Source organism: Leuresthes tenuis, unplaced genomic scaffold (genome assembly GCF_036924035.1).
Source record: "Leuresthes tenuis unplaced genomic scaffold, fLeuTen1.0.hap1 SCAF_7, whole genome shotgun sequence".
Classification (NCBI taxonomy): Eukaryota; Metazoa; Chordata; class Actinopteri; order Atheriniformes; family Atherinopsidae; genus Leuresthes; species Leuresthes tenuis.
In genome coordinates this window covers 10,127,122-10,148,082 of record NW_027325361.1, presented here as the reverse complement: position 1 = coordinate 10,148,082, position 20,961 = coordinate 10,127,122, and the positions used below count along the sequence as shown (strand labels likewise).

At 39.1% G+C, this 20,961-nt stretch overlaps 1 protein-coding gene across 1 annotated transcript in view; it reads right to left on the bottom strand.

Annotated features, from left to right (window-relative positions):
* The window catches only part of rabgap1l (RAB GTPase activating protein 1-like), a 103,695-nt gene extending 83,084 nt beyond the window's left edge, over nt 1-20,611 (bottom strand). The window contains exons 1-10 of the mRNA XM_072389210.1: nt 20,511-20,611; nt 14,828-15,054; nt 14,489-14,639; nt 11,449-11,653; nt 10,754-10,928; nt 9,617-9,774; nt 9,302-9,412; nt 7,310-7,376; nt 6,564-6,666; nt 5,078-5,244 (exon numbers count right to left, since the gene is read on the bottom strand). Coding sequence (XP_072245311.1) covers nt 5,078-5,244; nt 6,564-6,666; nt 7,310-7,376; nt 9,302-9,412; nt 9,617-9,774; nt 10,754-10,928; nt 11,449-11,653; nt 14,489-14,639; nt 14,828-14,965 — 1,275 coding nt within the window. The 5' untranslated portion in view covers nt 14,966-15,054; nt 20,511-20,611. The remainder of the gene's footprint in view (nt 1-5,077; nt 5,245-6,563; nt 6,667-7,309; nt 7,377-9,301; nt 9,413-9,616; nt 9,775-10,753; nt 10,929-11,448; nt 11,654-14,488; nt 14,640-14,827; nt 15,055-20,510) is intronic.
* Between the last annotated feature and the right edge of the window lie 350 nt (nt 20,612-20,961).

Sequence of the window (20,961 nt, the reverse complement as noted above, 5' to 3'; positions counted from 1 at the left end):
CCACAGCGTGAACCTGCCAAATAATCTAAAAAAAATATAGAATGACTTACAAAGTGATCAGTAGCTCTAACGAGCAACACTGTTTGTTGCGTCTGTCTTTAAAAGCACACGTTTTACCTCCCTATAAACTCAGTATTCACTACATACTTACAATTGTGAACGGGGAAAAAAAAAAAGAAAATCTGACTAGGAGGCCCAGTGAGGTAGGAGACAGCTGGCTGCAACACGGGCTTAATTAACAATCACATAATTGGCAACAGCAAACTGCCTATCAGCGAAAATCAACATTCCTGGTGCCAACGGGGGGGGGGGGGGGGGGGGGGGGGGGGGGGGGGGGGGTCAACAGCAACCGATTGTTTCTATCATCACAAGACAACCAGAGAAGAGTGAGAGTGCTCCTCTGCAGCCTTAAAGAGTTATGGCCCAGAACTGACTTCTTCCAACCAGCAGAGCTTTCCCTCCCAGGACAAAACGCAGCCTTTAGAGAGAATATGTACGTGTGTCAGTATGAGATGGCAGCTGGTGGTTAATCTCAAGAGGGTATTCGGTATGAGCGACATTAGGCTCAAGCTCATGGTGTCATAATGACACTGGCACCAACAATCTGTAGGGATAAACATTAAGGTAAGAGTAAGAAATGATGGAGAATATTTTTTTTTTTTTTTTTTTTTTTTTTTTTAAAACTGAATAAACCAAGTATGCTCCTTGTTTGAAACATTTTCATTATTCGAGTTCCTTTTCGGTCATCTGAATTGTACATTTCTTGTGTTGAAACAATACTCTGAAATGACTAAAATAACTTCTTAATGAGCTAAAAAAAAAACATTTTTACAGTCAAACATTCAGAAAGCAAAAATCGAGATATTTCCCTCAGAAGATGACAAATTAACATATATTTAACTGGATCTAAAATGCATCTTAAGAGGGTAAAGAAGTAGCACACAAGAGAAGAAAGATACCATCAGACTTGACCTTCTGTGTCATAGGCAACTGATGTTTATTTCTGGTCTATTCAATTACTTTAGTGCCGTTGCCCCTCTCCTCCACCTGGAAGAATGGATCAATGAGCTGTATTGATCTGCCCACTCGCATGGCATCTAATGACTAACTAAAGTCAGGGCAGAGAACTCAAATTGGCAGAGATATCAAGCCTGGCCTATTTTCAGAGCTTAGGCTTAGGTAACATAATTTGTTTTTGCCATGGCTTCTGCCAGTGAATAGTTAACCTACATGATGAATTATTAACAAAAGAGTGACAGAAAATTTGCGCGCACCATAAAAAACACGGCATCATCAGCTGTGGATTTAACATAAAAGACAGAGGAGGGGGAAAAGAAATAGGATTACCATCAATATATAAAGAAGGAATAGCTCTAAGCAAAATGTTACTCATCTCACACAGTATACATTATGCTGAGAATCTGTAAAGGACTGAATTAAAATTTCATGGAGTTTTTTTAAATGTTATATAGGAGAAAGTCACAATGGCGTCTCTGTTTTGGACATTAGTAATTGTGATAAAAACAAAAGAAAATTTGAAATTATAAGAATAAAACTCGAAGCCCAACTGTAGGATTAGGTTGGTTAAAATATTAGCGACATCAACAGAACTTCTCATAGTTTATGATTCATTAGGTAGATGTACACAGTAAATATGTTACTGACTTATCGTATGATAAGGTCATGTCATGACAGGCCTAATTATCAATGTTTTTTTTCCTCTCTCTAATTTTCAGCTTTGGTGATCTCGCTGTAACCGGACCCTCACACACATTTGCAGGTGATCCTGCGGGCCTCGGTTTCCTCATCTTAAAATACAAACCAAACAGTTGCTGAGTTTTTATTTCTGTAAACTTCCAGCATTTAAAAAAAAAAAAAAAAAAAAAAAGATCACCTCCTAAATCTTAATGCAAAGCTAAGCTGAGTACTTTATGTTAATTCATCTTGAATAAAACCTTATAGGAAATCATAACTTTATGATTCTGTTTATTTAACTTTCAAGTCCTGAGCCACCTCTCATTTCTTTCGAGTTTTTCTTATCAGGAGCCACACTTTCTTGTAATCATTTATTGTGGTCTTCAGCAACTTTTATCCAGACTTTCTGAAGGTCTTTCAAATTTTTTCCTTTCAACATTTCTTATTCATTTCCGGTCCTTTGTTTCTGATCATTTGCAGAGGAATGCCTTGTATTTGTCTGTAGAGCCACTAAACACTTACCTATGAATCATTCAAACATAAAAAAGGCACCTAATTCAAGAGATGAAACAGTGTTGCATCTACACATAACAGACAACTTAGCGATGAGTCATATCTGTATCCTTAGACACTTTATTAATTGCAATCTGTCGCAAAGACACAATTTGTTCGATTTCTTTAGTTGCATTCATGAAAAATGCAAAAGATAACACAGTCTGACAGACATAAAATTGTATTTTTGTACAAAAAAGGTGATTTCCATAAAGCCATTAGCTGAAAACGTAAAGCTATCTGTGTGCAGTGCGTCATTAAAAAAGAAAATTGAGGAATCTGGACAAGTGGCAGGTGTAAAACACTATATACAGCCAATCTGAGAGTATCTGCCAATGATGTCCTTGAGAAGTAGGATATAAAAATCCAGCAAAGACCTGACACAGGACCTGAGAGACATCTGGCTCTTTAGGTGATCCATCTACAGTTCACCAAAGCTTCAACATAAACGGTCTCCATGGAAGGGTGGCTGTCAAAAAGCCACGCTTAAGGAAGGGAAACAGGGAAAAAAGGCTGAGCTATGCCAAACTGCGCACCAACTGGACTGAAAAATCAGTGACAACAAGTCTTATGGAGGGATGAATCCTCCCCAGAGAACAGAGCTCAACATTACTGAGGCAGTGTGGGATCATCTTGACAGCAAACAGAACAAAAGGCAGCCAACATCCAAAGAAGAGCTCCGGGATGTCCTTCAAGAAGCCTGGAGAACTGTTCCTGAAGACTACTTAAGGTAATTACAAGAAAGAGGGTTCAGGCTGTGTTGAAGAATATTCATTCATTCAAAAATATTCATCAAGGGTGGCTTGAGACTTTAATGTGCAATAATGCACATTTAACAGAAATCACTTGAAATAAACTTGGTCTTGACACTAATAATTCAGTCTACAGCACTGACAGGTCTGTCTGAAAGTACGGCAGCCACTGAATACATTTTTTAGGTAAAGGTAGAGGGAAAAAAGAACCCACTAAGGTAACTCAGATAATAAGTCCTTGGTGCTTTAGATGACTAATGACTGTTTTTAGCTAAATAAGAAGACTGCATATTTTGTGTATGTGTGCATCACCTCTGATTGCCATCTTCTGCAGAAACCTCCACACAATATTATCTTTTAATTAACTCAGAACCACAGCACCAGTCCAACAATTCCATTTACTGAGGAGATAACTAGAGAGGCAATCAGGCAGACGAGTCAAAGCTCTGCTGTTAATTACCCACACGCAAATAATGAGACAGAGCCTCTTATTAGCTTCCACAATTCAAAGCTTCCCCACACTCCACTGCTTCGCTGGGTCCCCTTGGCCTAATGAAAGATGTGCTTTTTAACAGGGGAAAGGAAGCTTATGGCTTAACAGTATTTTCAAGCACCTGCAGCAAAAGCCTGGGCTTGGTGTGCTTGTGTTGGTGGGAGCTGAGTGAATATGCACTCTGTATGCACTTGTTAATCAAACAATTTGTGAGCTAAATCCAAAATGCAAACTTGGCAGGGGTACGGTACACATTTAAAGTGGAACAAAAGGTTTTATAAAATAAAAAAAGTTAAATGTGGTAACTATCATTTTGCAACTGGGCACAAAATAAATAAACAGAAGTGCTTTTAATTTTCAGAGACAACTTACATACGCAGCAATGTAAAAGTAAGGATTTACGTGGATGAAAACCTCTTTACATTATGTGGTTTACTAAGTCTGCTAAGTGTTGTGACATTAAGGAGAAAGGGACGAGAGAGCAGAACATCAATGCTGCTACGCAGCGGGCTGCAGGAATACTAAAACATGAAGACCAAAGGATATGCACAGATGGATAGAGAGAAATGGAAGTCAACGGATGAGACATGTGTATCTCCCATCACACTCCAGTACTTCGGTTCTCTTTGGTAGAGCATTTGACAGCATTGATCCAAGCTGCCCTGTGACCCACCCTCCATCACACCGCCCGTGCTCCAAGCTGCCCAAACACTCAAACCACTCTTTCCTGTTAACGAGGGCCTGGAAAGGGTTTGGAATGGATGTTGCTGGGGTTGTAAAGTCCTTTGACACTGATCTTAAGTTATATCAAATTGAACTTGAATAACTGCGTAGGGTTAAGGTTAAATCAAATCAAATAACTGAGCAATATGGCTGGCACTTTCATAGCCGCAGGCCATTTTCATAGCCTGAGGGCTTCACTTAGACTCCATGTGCTGCATCGACCTGCCAAGGTTATCTCTTTAAATGTTTAAGTCCAGCAGACAGTATGAGGGCAGCTTTGGAGAAAATATTGTTTGAATGTACTGGCTCTATATCATTATATTAAAAAAATAATTTCTTCATTAAAGATGGTCAATGCTCTTCCTTTGAATATCAATTAATCATTCCCAACTCTTGTGTTAAGACATCGAACTACTGCGAGCGAATAGATTAATCACAAACTGACAAAATTCATATCAAATATATACTCGGCTTATATTTTTTTGTTTGGCAATTGATGCATACAATGATATTTTCTGGAAATGTTGAACGATTGATTAGTTCGGGATCCTTTGCTGCATAAATACGTGCTAAGGAATGAGTGTTTGGGGCTGCTGCAGCGACTTCTCACATGTAAGAAACAAAAAAACTTTGTATTTTTTTTTTTTTAAAGATGTCAATGAAAGATAGTAATTGAGATGGCTGCCACAGTATAGTAAAAGTAGCTACTTTATTCTATTAGCCAAGCATTTTATAGTCGGTGTATCATGTATGCTTCAACGTCACATAATCAAACAAGACATTTGAACAAAAATGCAAGGACATGGAAAGCGTGAATGTGTGTGCAGATTGTGAGAGGTTTTAATAGTTCTGGCACAGATACCTGTCTGAGTTTAAGATAGAAAGTCTCACTGAAAGTCTTGCGGCTGAAGTACCAGAAACGTTCGTTTGATGGATAGACCCTGACGAGAGTTTCCAACAGGAAGCGAACTGGCTCCAACACTTCAGTCACTACAAGATCCACTGCCACCGTCATGTAGACCTGCTTATCTGAAGGGAACCGAGAAGTAAATACAAAACAAGACAGAGAGGAAAGTTATGGTTGGGCTATTATGTAAAGACTGTTTCTTTCTTGATACTTAATATGAATCCGTCTTTTGAAAAATAATATCCATTTTCAGTTGTTAAAATCCATTTATTTACTTAACGATCACAACATTTTATTCAAAAGAAGTACTAGGAATGAGTAGAATTCAATTCAACTGATTTAGAAACCCAAGTTTAACAGATTTTTTCCCATTCATCTGTTTTAGGTTTCTACTAAGAAGCAGATTATATGCGCCACATGCTTTATCCAATGTGGATGCCACACCCCCTAGTGGATCCGGAGAGCCTTAACCAGCATTGTGTATCAGCAAAGCAGATACTTTTCATTTATAGAACAAAATCTTCTGAAACAAAGACATGTTAACCAGTCACCAATGGTATTGCTGTAAGGAAAGCAAAACATGAAGGAAAGCAGAGCTGTGTGGGGTATTTCACTTCAGGAGGGTTTATTTATCCAAATAAGCTCACGGAGGCACTGAAAAACAAAGACAATTTTAGCTAAAGTAGATTAAAAATTCAGAAACTGCACCCAGAGTATGCATACTTTAGTACAGGCTGCACAAGTATTTTAGAAAACCATCTGTGCTGCCATTCCCACGACATATGAAGCAATTAAGTTTAAATGTTTTTCATTCTGAGCTATTTGTGTGTACTATCAACAAATTTAATCATATACGACTTCTCCCTGCCAGTAAGAATCAATAGATTTACATAATGTTACGTGTTTGTTGAAGTTAGCCAGGCGTTACGCTGCCTGACGTCCACGATGTAGACTGTTTGACAGACCATCCACTATCAAGCCAAGCATCTCTGAAACTCAAGCGCCTGCCAGTGTCAAGTCCTCTAATTTGTTATCCGCAGTGCATCTGGAGAGGTAAAAAGTTTGAATGCGAGTGCTCCACGAACTGCTCTGTTGCAACCTGTTTGAGCATATGCAGATACCTCCCTTTGAAAAACAAATAAAAAAAGAAATCAGTGTCTTCTCAGCTAACGTACATGATGTCTAACAACATCTTTAACACTGCCAGTAAAATGTAGAGCCTTTAAAATGCACACGCTGTGATGCATTCAGAAATACACAAGTCAAAAGTGGGATGAAGCAGAGACAGCAAAAAGTCAACAGTTTACCGACTTTCTAACTTAAAACAAAATGTAACCTTTAAATGACTAAAAGTTTACTGTTTACTGTTTACTTAGTTTGTTGGAACTTGCATTACTGAAACTTATCAAACTGATTTGACGGGAAAACAAACTGTCCCAACCTTTTGGAGTGTCTTCATTCAGTGGCTGGAAGACTGCCATGTTGGGGTTCCATGTTCCTGTGATGACGTAGGCCTTCCCATCAGAGCTTTTGCCCATTGATTCCTGTGAATGAGTTCACCGATGGCTTATTTTCTTGCAGAAACTTTTACATGTAGTAACACATGGTGAAATCTTTTAATCTTAACATCTTTTAGTTTTTATATTTATGTATTTATTTTTTAGTCTTATATGTATTTATTTGTGTTACTTATTTTTAGCTCCATTCCTTTATCTGGTTTTACCCAGTCTCTGGTGTTTCCTCACTGCAACTCGCTGACAGTACGATGGCGCTTCAGTTACCTTCGTTCCAGTATGTGTGGCGTGTGTATATATATATATATATATATATATATATATATATATATATATATATATATATGCATATATGTGTGTATGTGTATGCATGTATATACTTGTACATACGTATGTTGGTGTATAATATGGCCTTGGGTTTCATTGCTTTGTTTTATTTGCTTTTATCTTGTAAAGCACTTTTCTTGTATGAAAAGTGCTACATAAATAAAGTCTGATTGATTGATTGAAATACAACATAACCGAATGACATCAATATAGTAAAGAAAATAACCAACGGTTAGAACTAAGGTTTTATAACTTAAAAGTATATAAAGGATACGTTTTAAGTGGTGTACCCATTGATCCATATCAATATCAATGAACAAAATCAGTTAAATTGAGTCTTGCTCACCATGTCTAGCAGATGCATGTTGCTATTGCAGACTTTCTGTCCAGGACTCAGCAGCATCCCAAAACACCTTGAAGGAAGACACATGAGGTAAAATCCACAAATCATTAACCACTGATTCCACTGCGGAGCCACAGCCTACATTCATCAGTCAAGTTTGCTGGGAGAGGAAAGGAAGTAGAGCGTGGAAACAACGAAAGAAGCAATCAACGCACGTTATGTTTATGCGTTTAAACTTTTAGAGAAGTCGGGGAAAAAAGTGATCAACAATCATAAAAAAAGAGCTTTAAGAATGAAGACCAGCATAAAGTATGTAAAGACTTACATAAAAAGTGTCCAAAATTGAAAAGATTTTAAATAAGTTTGACTTAATCTTGATAACACATTCAACTTAAAACCAAAAAAAATCAAAAACCCAGCTGGTCCTACTACAGCTGACAGTAAATCATCACCCTGACCCAAAAGCTCACACAACAATAACTCAATTAGGTCTTTATCACAGTTATTTATGGTAAAGTGGCAGTTCATTTTGTCCAGAAATGGTCCAGCATCATCAGTTATTGTGATAAAGTCTCCTCAGCTACTCATGTGATGTGCCTTTCCAGTTTCAGATTTGCCCCACATCAGAAAGTATTTACAGCGGGTCTCCTCAGTGTCTTTTACTTTGCTTTGTCTTGCTAAGTGAGATTTGACTACATGGGCGCAGCATTGTAAACGAGCAATGTTACGACTTCCTGATAAAAGACAGAGTTTACGACTAAGGGGCCTTTCATCTGCTCAGAAATAAACAGAAAATGTGCCGCATCCACTCACGATGCAAAAACCAAACAGGATTTCAAAGGGACAGAACATGAAGGCTAAGGCCATTAAAAAATGAATATCAATTAAGTGTTGTCAAACATGGGCTCAGCACATCAAAAAGATGCATTGTGAAGAGGAACGGCAGGTGTCTGTCTTCCTCTGATAGCAACAGAGGTGTGGGATGAAAAGGGGGAAATGACCTAGTTTTTCAGTGCAGCTCAAGCACATAAACATGTGAAGGTGGGCAGCATAAAGTAAGGAAAAAAACCATAATAAAAAGACATCGATATTACTTTGTTAAGATTCTTTGGCGCCACGCTTCTTATGATTCGCTGTTTTACCAACATTTACATTGTTTCAGAAAGGCATGTGCTTTCATAAGAAAAGGCAAAACTACCAATTATTGCACGGTGCCTTCATATCAATAAAGTTTAGAGCTTCTTTTGAGGCCCAAACAGTCATTCTTTTAGTTCAAGTCTGAAGGAAACCAACACCACACTGCTTTTGTTTACAATCGTTTCCTCTTGTACAAACAGACCTGTTCATACAAGAGGAAGAATGAGGACAAGAAGAGGAACGCAGACTTGAAACGCAGCATTAACTGGGCCAACCGAGAGTTACACATTTGAGAATTTGAATTTTCTTCCAGAACAAACGGGGTGAGAAATAAACACAGTACGAAACCTTCAATCGATCACTGCAGCAAAGACACCCAACACAATATTTCCATGACTTTGATAAGCACCACCTTGTTTTGTGATTAAATATAAAACGCTAAAGATTTTATTAAAAAAAAGAAGAATAGACAGATTAAGATATTTATGAGCAATGCTGCATAATGTATAAACTCTATACTGCATAATTGATATTATACTAAAGAAAAGACAGTATACAGACGCCAAGTTGCTAAAATGATGACATGATTGTATAGAACAAGTTAAATGTTCATGTCTGTAGGATACAGAACAAAAAAAATGAATAAATCTTCAGTACATATTTATTTGTTGGCTCATAAAAGGTCAATGAAATGATCTTAGAGCTATCAAACAAAGGATTTAGATCTGGACAATATAAATCTAAGCATTGGCGATTTTTGGTACCTCTCACTTGTTTTATGAGACATTTACGTTGGATTTTGAGCACCTGGTAAGTTTTGAATCCGACATTGAACTAGGTGATATACAAATTGCTCACCTCTCTATACCCAGCTCCTTGTTGCACATTTGTTGAACCGACACCACCACCTTCTTCTGGACACCCTGCCGCAGCTTGAAGTAGAACTTATCTCTGTCCTTAGGCACCGAGCTGTAGTTAGGAAGAGTTATAAGTTGATAAAAGTCATTCGTGGGACTTGTGACTCTTAGATTCTCTGATTTTAAAAGTGTTAAGATAATATTACAGCAGCACATTAAACCTTTTACGGCTACCAATAGATCTGTCACACTGACAGTCCTCTGCTGACAGAGGAAATGTGTGCGTATCATTTGAATGCATCTCTGGACCAAGTACCTGTAGTTGCCTTTACCATCATCTTCTCTGATCTCCAGTGAGACAGTGAACGTGTAGAGATCACTGTCAGATGGACTGGACAGCGTGGTGTCTCTGGTGTCTGCTGGCCGTGAGGAACGCCGAAAGGCTGTGGAGAAACTGTACAGGATACGACTCACCTGAAAGGCAAAGAAAGAGGGAAGACAAATGATGAAAAGGTTATTAACAGGAAGAGAAAATAGAGTTTGGGAAATACAGAGAAGAAAATATTCATCAGAAGACAATAGCACCCTCAGGTGGCTCATTATTGTCAGTTCAACTAAATAAGCTTGTATCCCATCATGTTTACGTCATTCTACAGGTCACATACAAAAAAGAAATGTCTCAAAGTGCATGTGTTTATTAGAGTATAAATATCTCTGATCTGAATACACTGTGAGAAAATGCAGAGGTTGTGGCCCGGTGGTCTCATGACAACTTCAACTGCTATCTGCAGAAAGTTCAATTTGTTAAAAAGGAACCCAGACACTTTGCCTGCAGCATTTCATTTATTCTTTCTTGTTACAGCTTATCTTTGACTGGAGCGTTGGGAATGGTCATCAAAAAAGTTCATCAAATAGGGAAACTTCACCTTCATCAAGTGATTTTTCACACACATTTCAGATGTAAAACTTCTGAAATGTGTTCTTTTATCCCGCTTTCACTCACATCAAATAAAAGACGCTTTTAAATGCAACGTTGACATTTCATAAAAAGGATAAAGAAAAGTCTGGGAAATAGCAGGAATGCTGCCTTTGGACTCAGGTGACCATAGGGGCCCGTCAGTGTCTGCACATGAATCAGCAGGACAAGATGTTTTTATGTTTATGGGTTAGATAACAGAAAACTTCTGTGGGTTGCTGTTCAGAAGCTGCTTGGTGCAGATTTCATTTGTTGTAATGAAACAGGAATAGTTTAATAAATAAATACTGAATAATAAAGGCTCTGAAGGATTAGATAAAAAACAATCTAAAGGATTAAAAAAAAATTCCCAACCTAATTGCAGCTGGACTTTGAAGCCAACTCAAACCTAGATGTCACTGGCTGAAGCTCACCCCAGTGAAACGGGAGCCATGCTGCGCTTCAGCCAGTAATATGGATTAAATGAATGCAACTCACAGCTTCTTTGATGTGGCAGGAGAAAACATGAATCTGGAAGTCCTCTGAACTTCTGTAACTCTCCGTGAAGGAGAAACAGTCACTTTCCACCGAGCCCTCTCGACCACGAGCACAGAACAACACCTTGTAGATGGGAAAGGAGGCGATCTCAGTGCCTGTAGCCTGGTCCACAATTCTAAAGGGGAGGGAGACTTTGAGTTAGTGTTTTTCCTCTCACTGCATCATAAGCTTAATGCAGAAAATGTAACCCTAAATACATGGCATTAACTTATTATTCAACCAGTTATCCGTCAAACTAAGCAGTAAAGCATCTACTCATGTTGCATCAGAGCAGAAATTTCAGAAACAGAAACTTTTACTGCTTAGTCATACGTCTCATTTCCTCTATGATGCATCGAAACGTTTCATGTTCTACTTTCATTAAAGTTATTTTCACTTCATCAGTAACTGCTTTTCATCTGATGGTAAACGGGCATTATGTGTTAATCCTTTTTTTTTTTTAGATAAAACCACACTCCTGCGCATCAGTCCTTTTGAAAATGTGTGTCAGTTCTCAGGTGTGGTCTTCTGTCCTCCCAACCTGCAGTCTAATTAAGGATACGAAACAAATCCTCTTTTTGTGTATCGACTATTGTATTTCATCCGGTTCGCGTTACAGCCTGTCTCGCTCCTTCACACAGGGTTTTTTGTCTGACCTGACGGAGCCATCTGGACCACAGGGGACATGCAGGGTGATGGGAATGGGGATGGCACTCTCGGCTCGCAAGGTCTCCATAGCGCTCTGTGCCTCTGCCTCATTGCGAGGGGCTTTGACCCAGGTACAACCCAGGTATGATAGCTTATTAAATTGGACACTGTCTTCCTCCAGGACAGTGGGACTGCATGGTCCGGGGCATGCCTCTGCAAACAGACAGAGAGGAGAAATTTAGTAAAATAAGATTTATTTTACTTGAATTCAATAACAAAAACAATAGGAATGTCAATGGGAAACCACAGTATATGTAAGCAGATCAGCAAAAAAAAGAGACTGAAAAGTTGTAAAGATAAAGAGACGGTAAGATATAGTGACACAGGAAGTTAGTGGGTCCTCTCTCTGAAATGATCTTTGACCTGAAACTTTCACACTGACAAACAGGAAGCAGAACAAAGAAAGAAGCAGCTGGACTTCCACTGCTGGTTGACTCTTATTTTTTACCATGCTAACCATTTCCTCTTAGTTCCCTCTGCAGCTGTGCAGCACAGCAGCACGTCAACTAAAGGTAGCATGGAAAATGTGAAAAGAATAGCAAGAGTAGAATGTAACTTTAAGATCAATAAACAAATGTGGAAAAGTAACGAAAAAATTAACTGGTGAGGCATAACTGTAACATCTCGCTCTACCTAACATATGGCATCTATGGCAGGGAAAGTTCAAATAATTATCTTTGTTTCTTTGCTTATATTCAGTACATACCTTCACCTATTTCAGTTTGTAAAGCAATACCTTTCATTCTGGATAACGCTGCCAACTCAACTAATCATCTAAAGAGACAAAGGCATGTCCTTCCGTCTCATATGGCACACAGTATAACCAGTCGTTTCATTTTACCTGAAATCATCCAAAAATACACAAAGAGGAACAACACACACTTCCTCTCCTCTCATTCAGAGCCTCACATTCATTTTTCTGTAGTGTTACAACTTTCTGGACACTGTTTGACAAAAAGATGCTCAGAAAAGAAACAATTAATGTTCTACATCCTGCTTGAATGAGCCTTACAAATCAATTATTTATATGAAGAAGCAAAGAAGAAGAAGAAAACAAGCTCAAGTAGTCGAAATTGCTGCATCAGCGTGTTCTTGCTTAGCAGTTTGTGTGGTTAAAACTGATCTGATGGATCCATTGTGGCAAACACCCGTGGTAAGGAGAGAATGCCAGCCTGTGGCTAAAGAGTCGGCACCAGACCCCAATATAAGATGGTCGATGTGGATCCTGACTATTACAATACATCATATAGCAGTTTCCTTTCCTTTTGGTGATGCAGCACCTGGCATTACACATCATTCAGAGATATAACATTGAATTGAAATCACAAAGTGGGAATTCAAACAGTCATAAGTCAATGTAAAAGAGTCATTCATGTGTAAATATTATGAAAACATGAATGTCCTTCTGTAACATTCTTTGTTACAGCAGAGCTGAAGAAGCCTCTGCCTGAACACAGGAGGATGAGCAGTCTTGTCCATTATGTGGAGCAGATTTTGCAGCATTCTTCAGCGCATAAACTCTTATCAGTTTGTTGAGTTTCTCTGAGTCCCTGGCTCTGATGACGCTGCTGGAAACAGATGAATTGTATCTGTTTAACATAATTAACTGCAGTCGGTTCCTTCAGCTGTTTTTGTTCGTTTGCATTTTTGGTGATTACCACTCACTTATCGAGCTTTTTGTTACTTCCACCCAAACCTTTTAGAGACCTTAGAAACCTTTGCTGCTGCGTGTAAGTGAAACAAGAAAACGTTTCAATCTCAACATTTTACATGTTTCCTATGTTCTATTATGAATTAAATGTTGGTTTAGGAGATATGCAAATCCTTGCATTCTAATTTTATTTAAATTCTACACAGAATCCCAAATTTCTTGGATTCAGGTTGTACATCACATCCATCCATCCAAGCAGCCATTGATTTTATATAACCTCTGAGTTTTGGACAGACAGGTTTAAAAAGTCAAATAACTGAGTAGCATAGCAGAGAATCGATGATAAAATTATAAGTTTCCTGTTGGGTCAGTGTCAACTTTGGTATTTTTTGCAAAAACTTAGCCTCACAATTAATTTACCAGGATATGCTGCCGCAGTAACTGTGCTTCAACTATGTTGAACTCGCTTTATAGAATTAATAAACTGGAAATGAGTCAGAATGGTGGACATAAGAATGAATTATTTGGAAAGCTTGCTCTGCTGAACAGGCTCCCCAGTCTTTAAAAAGTGGGTTTAAATTCACACTTTGATTTTTGACACTGATGATTAAGAAAAACAATCTGAAGAAACTAAAAATGGAACAAAATCAAAGGAGGACAAATCTGAAAACACGATCAGATTTGGTTGATCAGATAACTGCTTAATTGAAATATATGAATGTAATAATGAGTGCATCTGGATCCTGCAGCAATGCCGCGCTAATGCTTCTCGCTGTGACTGAAAAGCTGCACTTGGGCCCATATTAAAAAGTTGTTTGTTGAACCATCTGAGCAAACCTGTTCATGCTATCATACAAAACAGTTGAGGCCATGTCAGAGAGGCCAAACACCAGCTTTGCTCATCTAATATGGCAAAACTGGATTTTGGTAAGTCAAAGGAATGTACTCGACTAGATTTTTGTCAAGGCACTAAAGACTGGTCTCACAGGTTTCTCTTCAAAGAATGCCTACACATGATTAACACCCCAGTAGTACATATGCACTTCTCCTTCCAATTTCCCTGAAACACATATCGAACAACAGCATGAAGTGTGAATAGTTGGGAGGAGAAAGAACAACTGACATAATGCTTCTGTACTGTTGCTATGATTCTGGTCTGTTCTGATTTACCTAATTAAATTTCAGCTGCAATGTATACAGCTAAAACATAAACTGACATTTCAATGTGATCCATCTTGTCGGAATAAAATGTTACTAGAAGGAAGAAAGTGTGTTACATTGCAGTTCATTTTCTGAGTGTGATGAATCAAAAAACTATTGACAAACGGAGCCCATACCTGCAGACTGGGTCTTCACGATTTTGCTCTCTGGCTCCTTGTGCTTCTCCATCTTTTCCACGCAGCTCTTCTCTACCTTCACCTCATCATCATCATCATTTAGGACCTCCTCCATAGCTTTTTCCAGCTGGTCGCTACCATCCCAAGACATCTGAGGAAGAGAAGACAAAGAACAACAAAGACTGGAATGAGAAAAAGGACGGATAAAGAATAATGTGATTTTCTCAGTCCATCATAAAATCCCAGAAGCACAATATTTCAGCTAAAAATAGATTACTTTAGAATTCTGTGCATTATTGGCATGACTGTTAGAAACGGATTTATCCAAATGGTGCTGACCTTGAGTCTTGGTTTACCCTCAGAGCCCTGTGGTGACCCAGCAGAGCTGGACTGTACCAGAACAAACTCCTCACTGGTGACGGTGGCCACGGACTCTGTAGAGCTGCTCACTTTTCCCAGTGAGGAGCTTTCATCCATGGCTCGCAGGTTTACTCAGGGTTGGCCAGGGGGACCAGGTCAAAGCTCTCCCCTTCCCTCCTGTCTGCCCAGCACCGTAGGAAGGCAGCCTGCGTGCACAACAAACACCAGCATTAGGTCATCCAGGCATTTTTCTGTTGTGCTTGTGAACAGCGTTGGTAAATATGTACGGAAAATTAAGTCTGCAGAAACCCTTCTTTGGGAAAATGACTTTCGTTAATATAGTTACAGGATTTGCATGAGTGCTATTTTTGATTTTTGTGCAATTATACAAACACACTAATCAAAGTTTTAGGGAGTTATTGTGTGCAGTGTTGTCACAGTAATGTACAAGAGGAAATCAAGCCACAATTAAACTGGCCATACGACTTTTACCAGCTTTTCTGACCCACAGGTTTACTAGATTTATCTCTGCGTAAATGACACCAAGCCAAAGGTAAGGATCACCTGTGAAATCTAACCTCGAGATGAAGTTGCAGGGTACAACGAATAGTTTTCTGTTAAGCTGAACACTGTTATCACTCATCGTAGTAACCCTGCTGCCACATTTCTATTCAGTCAGGTCAGTGACAAAACAGTTTATGTTTAACTGTGAAAGAGATTATACTGTGAGCCTAAAAAATGACTAAAATAACAAAGTTTTACATTTTAAAATGCCATTTTACCTTTTACTTCAGGGTCAGGTAGAGATATGCAAAGTGTTAATTTGTGCTTTAGAACAAACCAACGAACAAACTATTAATAGATTACTTCTTATTCACCTATTTATACCGCTGCTCTGTGACTTGTAACAGTCTCTTTTACTTCCCTTCTGAATATGCATTTTAATGCTTCCCTTTTAGAAAAATCAACTGACAAAGTCTAACATCTCGCCCCCCAACTGAACGCGTTACATCCTGCTGAATCGGTAAGTTCGCTGGGAGTTGGTCAAACCACAAAAAAGACCTCTTCATGCACAAATACATGTCTGTAGCAAGCAAAGGCTAAATATCCAAGAAAGTTGGCAAGATGGATCACTTTCAGCTTTCACAAATGACATTTTCTTGACTAAAAAAAAAACTAAATATACTATAAACTAGTGGCTGAGCAACAGAAATATAAAAAGGCAGTTCAATCATCAATAAATCTGTCACACGATGGCTTTTTTTATGTATCCGTAGGTCATACCAGCACTGGAAATGATCATACTTTCGTTTTGAATGAATATTTTTGCCAGCTACACAACAGTTTAGGTTTGCAGTGTTTAAGAGGAGGGGCGCACGCACACAAGCAAATACACATCATACAGACTAAATGCATGAAGAGGCCATTCATTCACACACAGTGACATGACTACATGCACACAGGAGGCATTCATTCACACTTTAACCAGGCAAATTATATTCATACACTTATCTTCGGCACATTAACACACGCGGAAACCGACAGGGTCATGTGCTTCATTCACTCCGATTAAATTATGCAAACCACAGCATGACAAAGGAAGCTAACTTTCCCACCGGTTAGCTCATAGAAGTAGCCACAATGAGACAAATAACAAATCCATAAAGCAGGAGAGCATGCTGGAAAAGTGTGTCATGTGGAGCGACTGTCTACTTTGGTTCCAGCAGCTCATCTCTTCAACACTAAAGACAAAAGCAAGATATATCACCTAAGCTGAAATAGGTGTTAATTCTAGTTTGCCAGATCCCAGAGATATAAGGGAGGTCTCTCTCACACACACACACACACACACACACACACACACACACACACACACACACACACACACACACACACACACACACACACACACACACACACACACACACACACACACACACACACACACACACACACACACACACACACACACACACACACACACACACACACACACACACACACACACACACACACACACACACACACACACACACACACACACACACACACACACACACACACACACACACACACACACACACACACACACACACACACACACACACACAAAGGCAATGCAACGACATTTACATGTGATGAAATCCCTTTTACAAGAAAAAGGAGAAAAGGGGCTTTTGAAATGTCATTTCAACATGATTATCAGTACATATAAAACATTTTATTCTCATTATACTATTTCCTCTAACTGTTGATGCTCTTACGTGTCCAGGCAGTCTCTTCCTCTTTGGACTGAACTCCAACTACAAAACACAGCAGCAAATTTGCACCCAGTTATTACCAGCTTGTCCCTCTAGCACAGGACCCATTGGCAGCCTTGCTGCCAACCAGCTGTATGGAAAGAGTGAGCGGCTGTTGTGACAGACAGATGTACAACACCCACTACTACAGCCAGGCTAAGAAGCTCCATTACATCTGCAGGGATGCCTGTGTTTCTACAAGCCGGTCTGCTAAGCCACGACCCGAGTAATTGCACAAGAACCCGTAAGATGCACAAGAAGGTAGTTCTGACATTTCATGAGAGGAAGGGGAGGGTGAGCGAACCTTTCCTTCTGATTATCTTTTGTTCTTCTAGTGAAAGAATAAGCATGCGGTATGATATCTGTTCTAGTTGTACATAATACTGGCAGCCCGACTAATACGTGTGGCTAAAACTAACTTCTTCTGTTTTATGACTCTGCTGACCTCAGAAAGAGGAAAATAAAAATGCTAATGCAGCCCGACTTGCTGACTGCATTTCTCCTGAAAGTTTACAGGCCACACTAAACAGATCTTTCAAAGCGACCCATAAAACCAGTTTAATCTGTATAAACATAGCAACGCAGATTAGGTTAAACAGGGTTTGAGTTCACCAGCTTAACGACAGTATCAATCATGTGTGTAGCCTTTTGTCTTGTCCATTTTCAGATTTCTGTCCCTGCTCACCAACTGTACGTCATCTTTGACAAGACAATCCATTCAAAGTGTATTTCACAGGCTATGTGTCGGCAGTTTGAGACACCGCTGTATTAGGAGTCTGAATGTGTGACTACTTTCAAAGACTAGGGTGTGACACTAGCATTGACAGGACTGGGAATACATTTCCCTGTTCTGCCGGCAGAAAGTCCTTCATGCGAAGTCCTCCAGCAAACACGAGCACCCACAACTAGTCCTAACACCTGAAGACGATGAAGATAAACGACTTCATGCAGCCAAACAGAAAAAAATGTTCCGCTTCCTGCAACTCTTTGGGAACTAAAACAGCCATGAAGCTTCTTCTTGAACAAAACAGTCCCTTGACTTCACACCTTACACTGAAGCACTTCCTGTTAGGTCTACAGCCACAACCATACAATACTCACCATCATCAAATATAACTTACCGTCCACTTGTGGGTTTACGGTACATTCTTACACTTACACTCACTACTGGGTGCAAAGTTTTCACCTGAAGTGCATCAGCAACATGATACAGAATAAAAAAACTGAGGAATTATTGCAAAATTAAGGTTAATAATTCCAGATAGATTAGTTCTTACTCTGGCTGGCTTTGAAACAGACATTCTTTTAGTACCCTGACGTTAGTAAACCAAGGACTGGCCTATATCAGGCTGGTGTCCCTGCTTACTGTAATATCATTTGTTGATACTATCAGTCGACTGCTTTTTGTATACAGAAGCTTTGTGACTTTAAAAGTGTTACCAATATTAATCCTTGTGAGCTTGTACTGCTAAACATGTACCTGATTACTTCCAAAAAGTCAATTAGGGTATTTAAAGTTAGAAATGGTTTAGATTACAAGATCTTAACTTAAAAAAAATTTCAATTATTTTTCAATCAACATCCTGAAATCCCCAAAATGTTATAGTTACAATAATGATAGAAGCAGAAAAGCTGATTATTGCTAGAGCTGAAAACATGCTCTGCTTGATTTGCCTAAGGAATGACTTAATATTAGGAAAATAGGTTTTTAATTTAGACATCAACTTTAGTTAAAACTAATCTTTTTGCCAAGTCAAACCCTAACTTACACGCAGATGCATTTAAAAGAGCTTCAAAGCAAGTCAACCGACCAAGCCCAAAAAAAGAAACAATTAAACTTGTTCAGGATGTGGAAATTCAAACCACAATGACAAAATAACGAGGAGACCGGTACAACACTAGGAAATACATGTTCGCATAACCACAGATCAGAACGTCATTAGCCTGTCAAGGATCTATCGATGCCCTTGAAACTGCATGTAAGCATGTCAAGAACCGTATTCTACATCAGTGGTTAGCCGATGTAAGCTTCTAAAAGCACAACGATACCCATCAGTTTTTACAGCTTCACTGATGCAACTCACCAAACCACAGGTTAAATCAACATTGCACTGCAACAGCCTCTCTCTGGAGTGCAGTGACTCTGCCCTTTCTGTCTGGAGTTAATCTACCTTCAAAATAATCATTTAATAAGGCACAACCTATTTTTTCACACTCATGTCTCATTTTTTTTTATAAACAAAAAAAAAAGGCAGTGGCACCTCTACCACTAGCTTTAATGTTATCATGAAGTATAGCAAAATAAGGCTTTACAAAAGAAAAAAAAAAAGCATAACCAAAGTTATTTTACACATTTATTTATAGCTTGTGGATTGAATAGTCCCCCTCAGTCCCACCTTCAGCTGAACAGCAAGATACAGCCTGTAGTGATGAGGTCATTCAGACCTATAATCCTGGAGCTCATCCACAGTAAAACAAATCGTAACAACAGTTGGATGAAGCTGGGGCATAATGTCTATTACACATCTGTAAACCCTTAAATCAAATCACCCAACTGCGTGGAGTGAGTCAACCAAAAACTTAATGAGTCCCTTCTCAATGAAATGCCACAACATGGTAGCTCACTCCGACCCTAAAAAGTGTTATCTGAAAGCATCTTTTTGTCTATTTAGGTATTGATAATCGTCTTATTCCACGTAAATTACTGCAGTAAAACTGGTTGCTGCTCCCATTGTCTACAGCTTTGGATAGAACACATTAGTCTCACAGCATCAACAACACCCTAGCGTTTCATGTCAGCTTGCCATTTTCACTCTGGTTTTACGAATATTTAGATGATTAAATGACTTTGGCAGTACAATAACGTCTTCGTGGTTGTCAAGCACATATGGGAAGAACATCTGAAAAGCGGTCAAAATCATCTCACAGCAGCTAACTTTAGGCAAACGTCACAAACAAACAGACCGACAGGCAAAGATTAAGCTAACAGCAAGCTAACTTATTCCCAGCAGACAGTGTAGTTATTTCCTCGCCGCGGACATAACAGCATTGATTCGTCACAAGCAGACCTGTAGACAAGAGGTAATCTGTCAGAACAGGTGAATGCGGAGTGAACAGGAAGTACCTGTGTGTCTGAAAGGGTAGACCTGCAAGCCAAAGCTAAGTTTGGCTAATGCTAACCAGCTCGAAGTCCAAAACAGTTGGACCACTATTTAGTGGAGCGAGCTATCTCAGCAATACCCCGCCCGGCTCCTGGGGGAAAATCCCGAGAACGAAGAAGGAAATGAACATTTATCTCTCACTGCATACAGGACGTGACTCTGAATGAAACATACGTGTTGGTAACAGAGCTGTCAACTTACTTGTTTGGAGCGTTATAGAGTTGCTTGATGTATGTCAAAAGAGTTGCAACGAAGATCGTGTGTGTTCAAAGCGATGAATCACTCGGGATTTTAGCTGGACGACTTCCGGTATGAAACGTTAGTTATGTGTAACGCATGCGCGGTACTCTTAAAGCGTTGATCCCATATCAGATCATCTACACAGTAATTTGTGCTTCAAGGAATTGCGTCTATATTGATATATCTCAAAATAACAGCTGTTTAATACGATGTCTCCCGAACAGCATAATTTAACCACATATAATTTCTTGTAGAAAAGTCAAGATTGGAAAAATATTCATGAAAAAGGGAAATTTATTTTCAGTCCAAGGGTTCTTTATTGGAGACAGTCCCTCTTCTGAGATGCTCTATGGAGGGCATGGATAAACACGGGAAAACTCTCAATAGAAACTAAGTATATATATATATATAT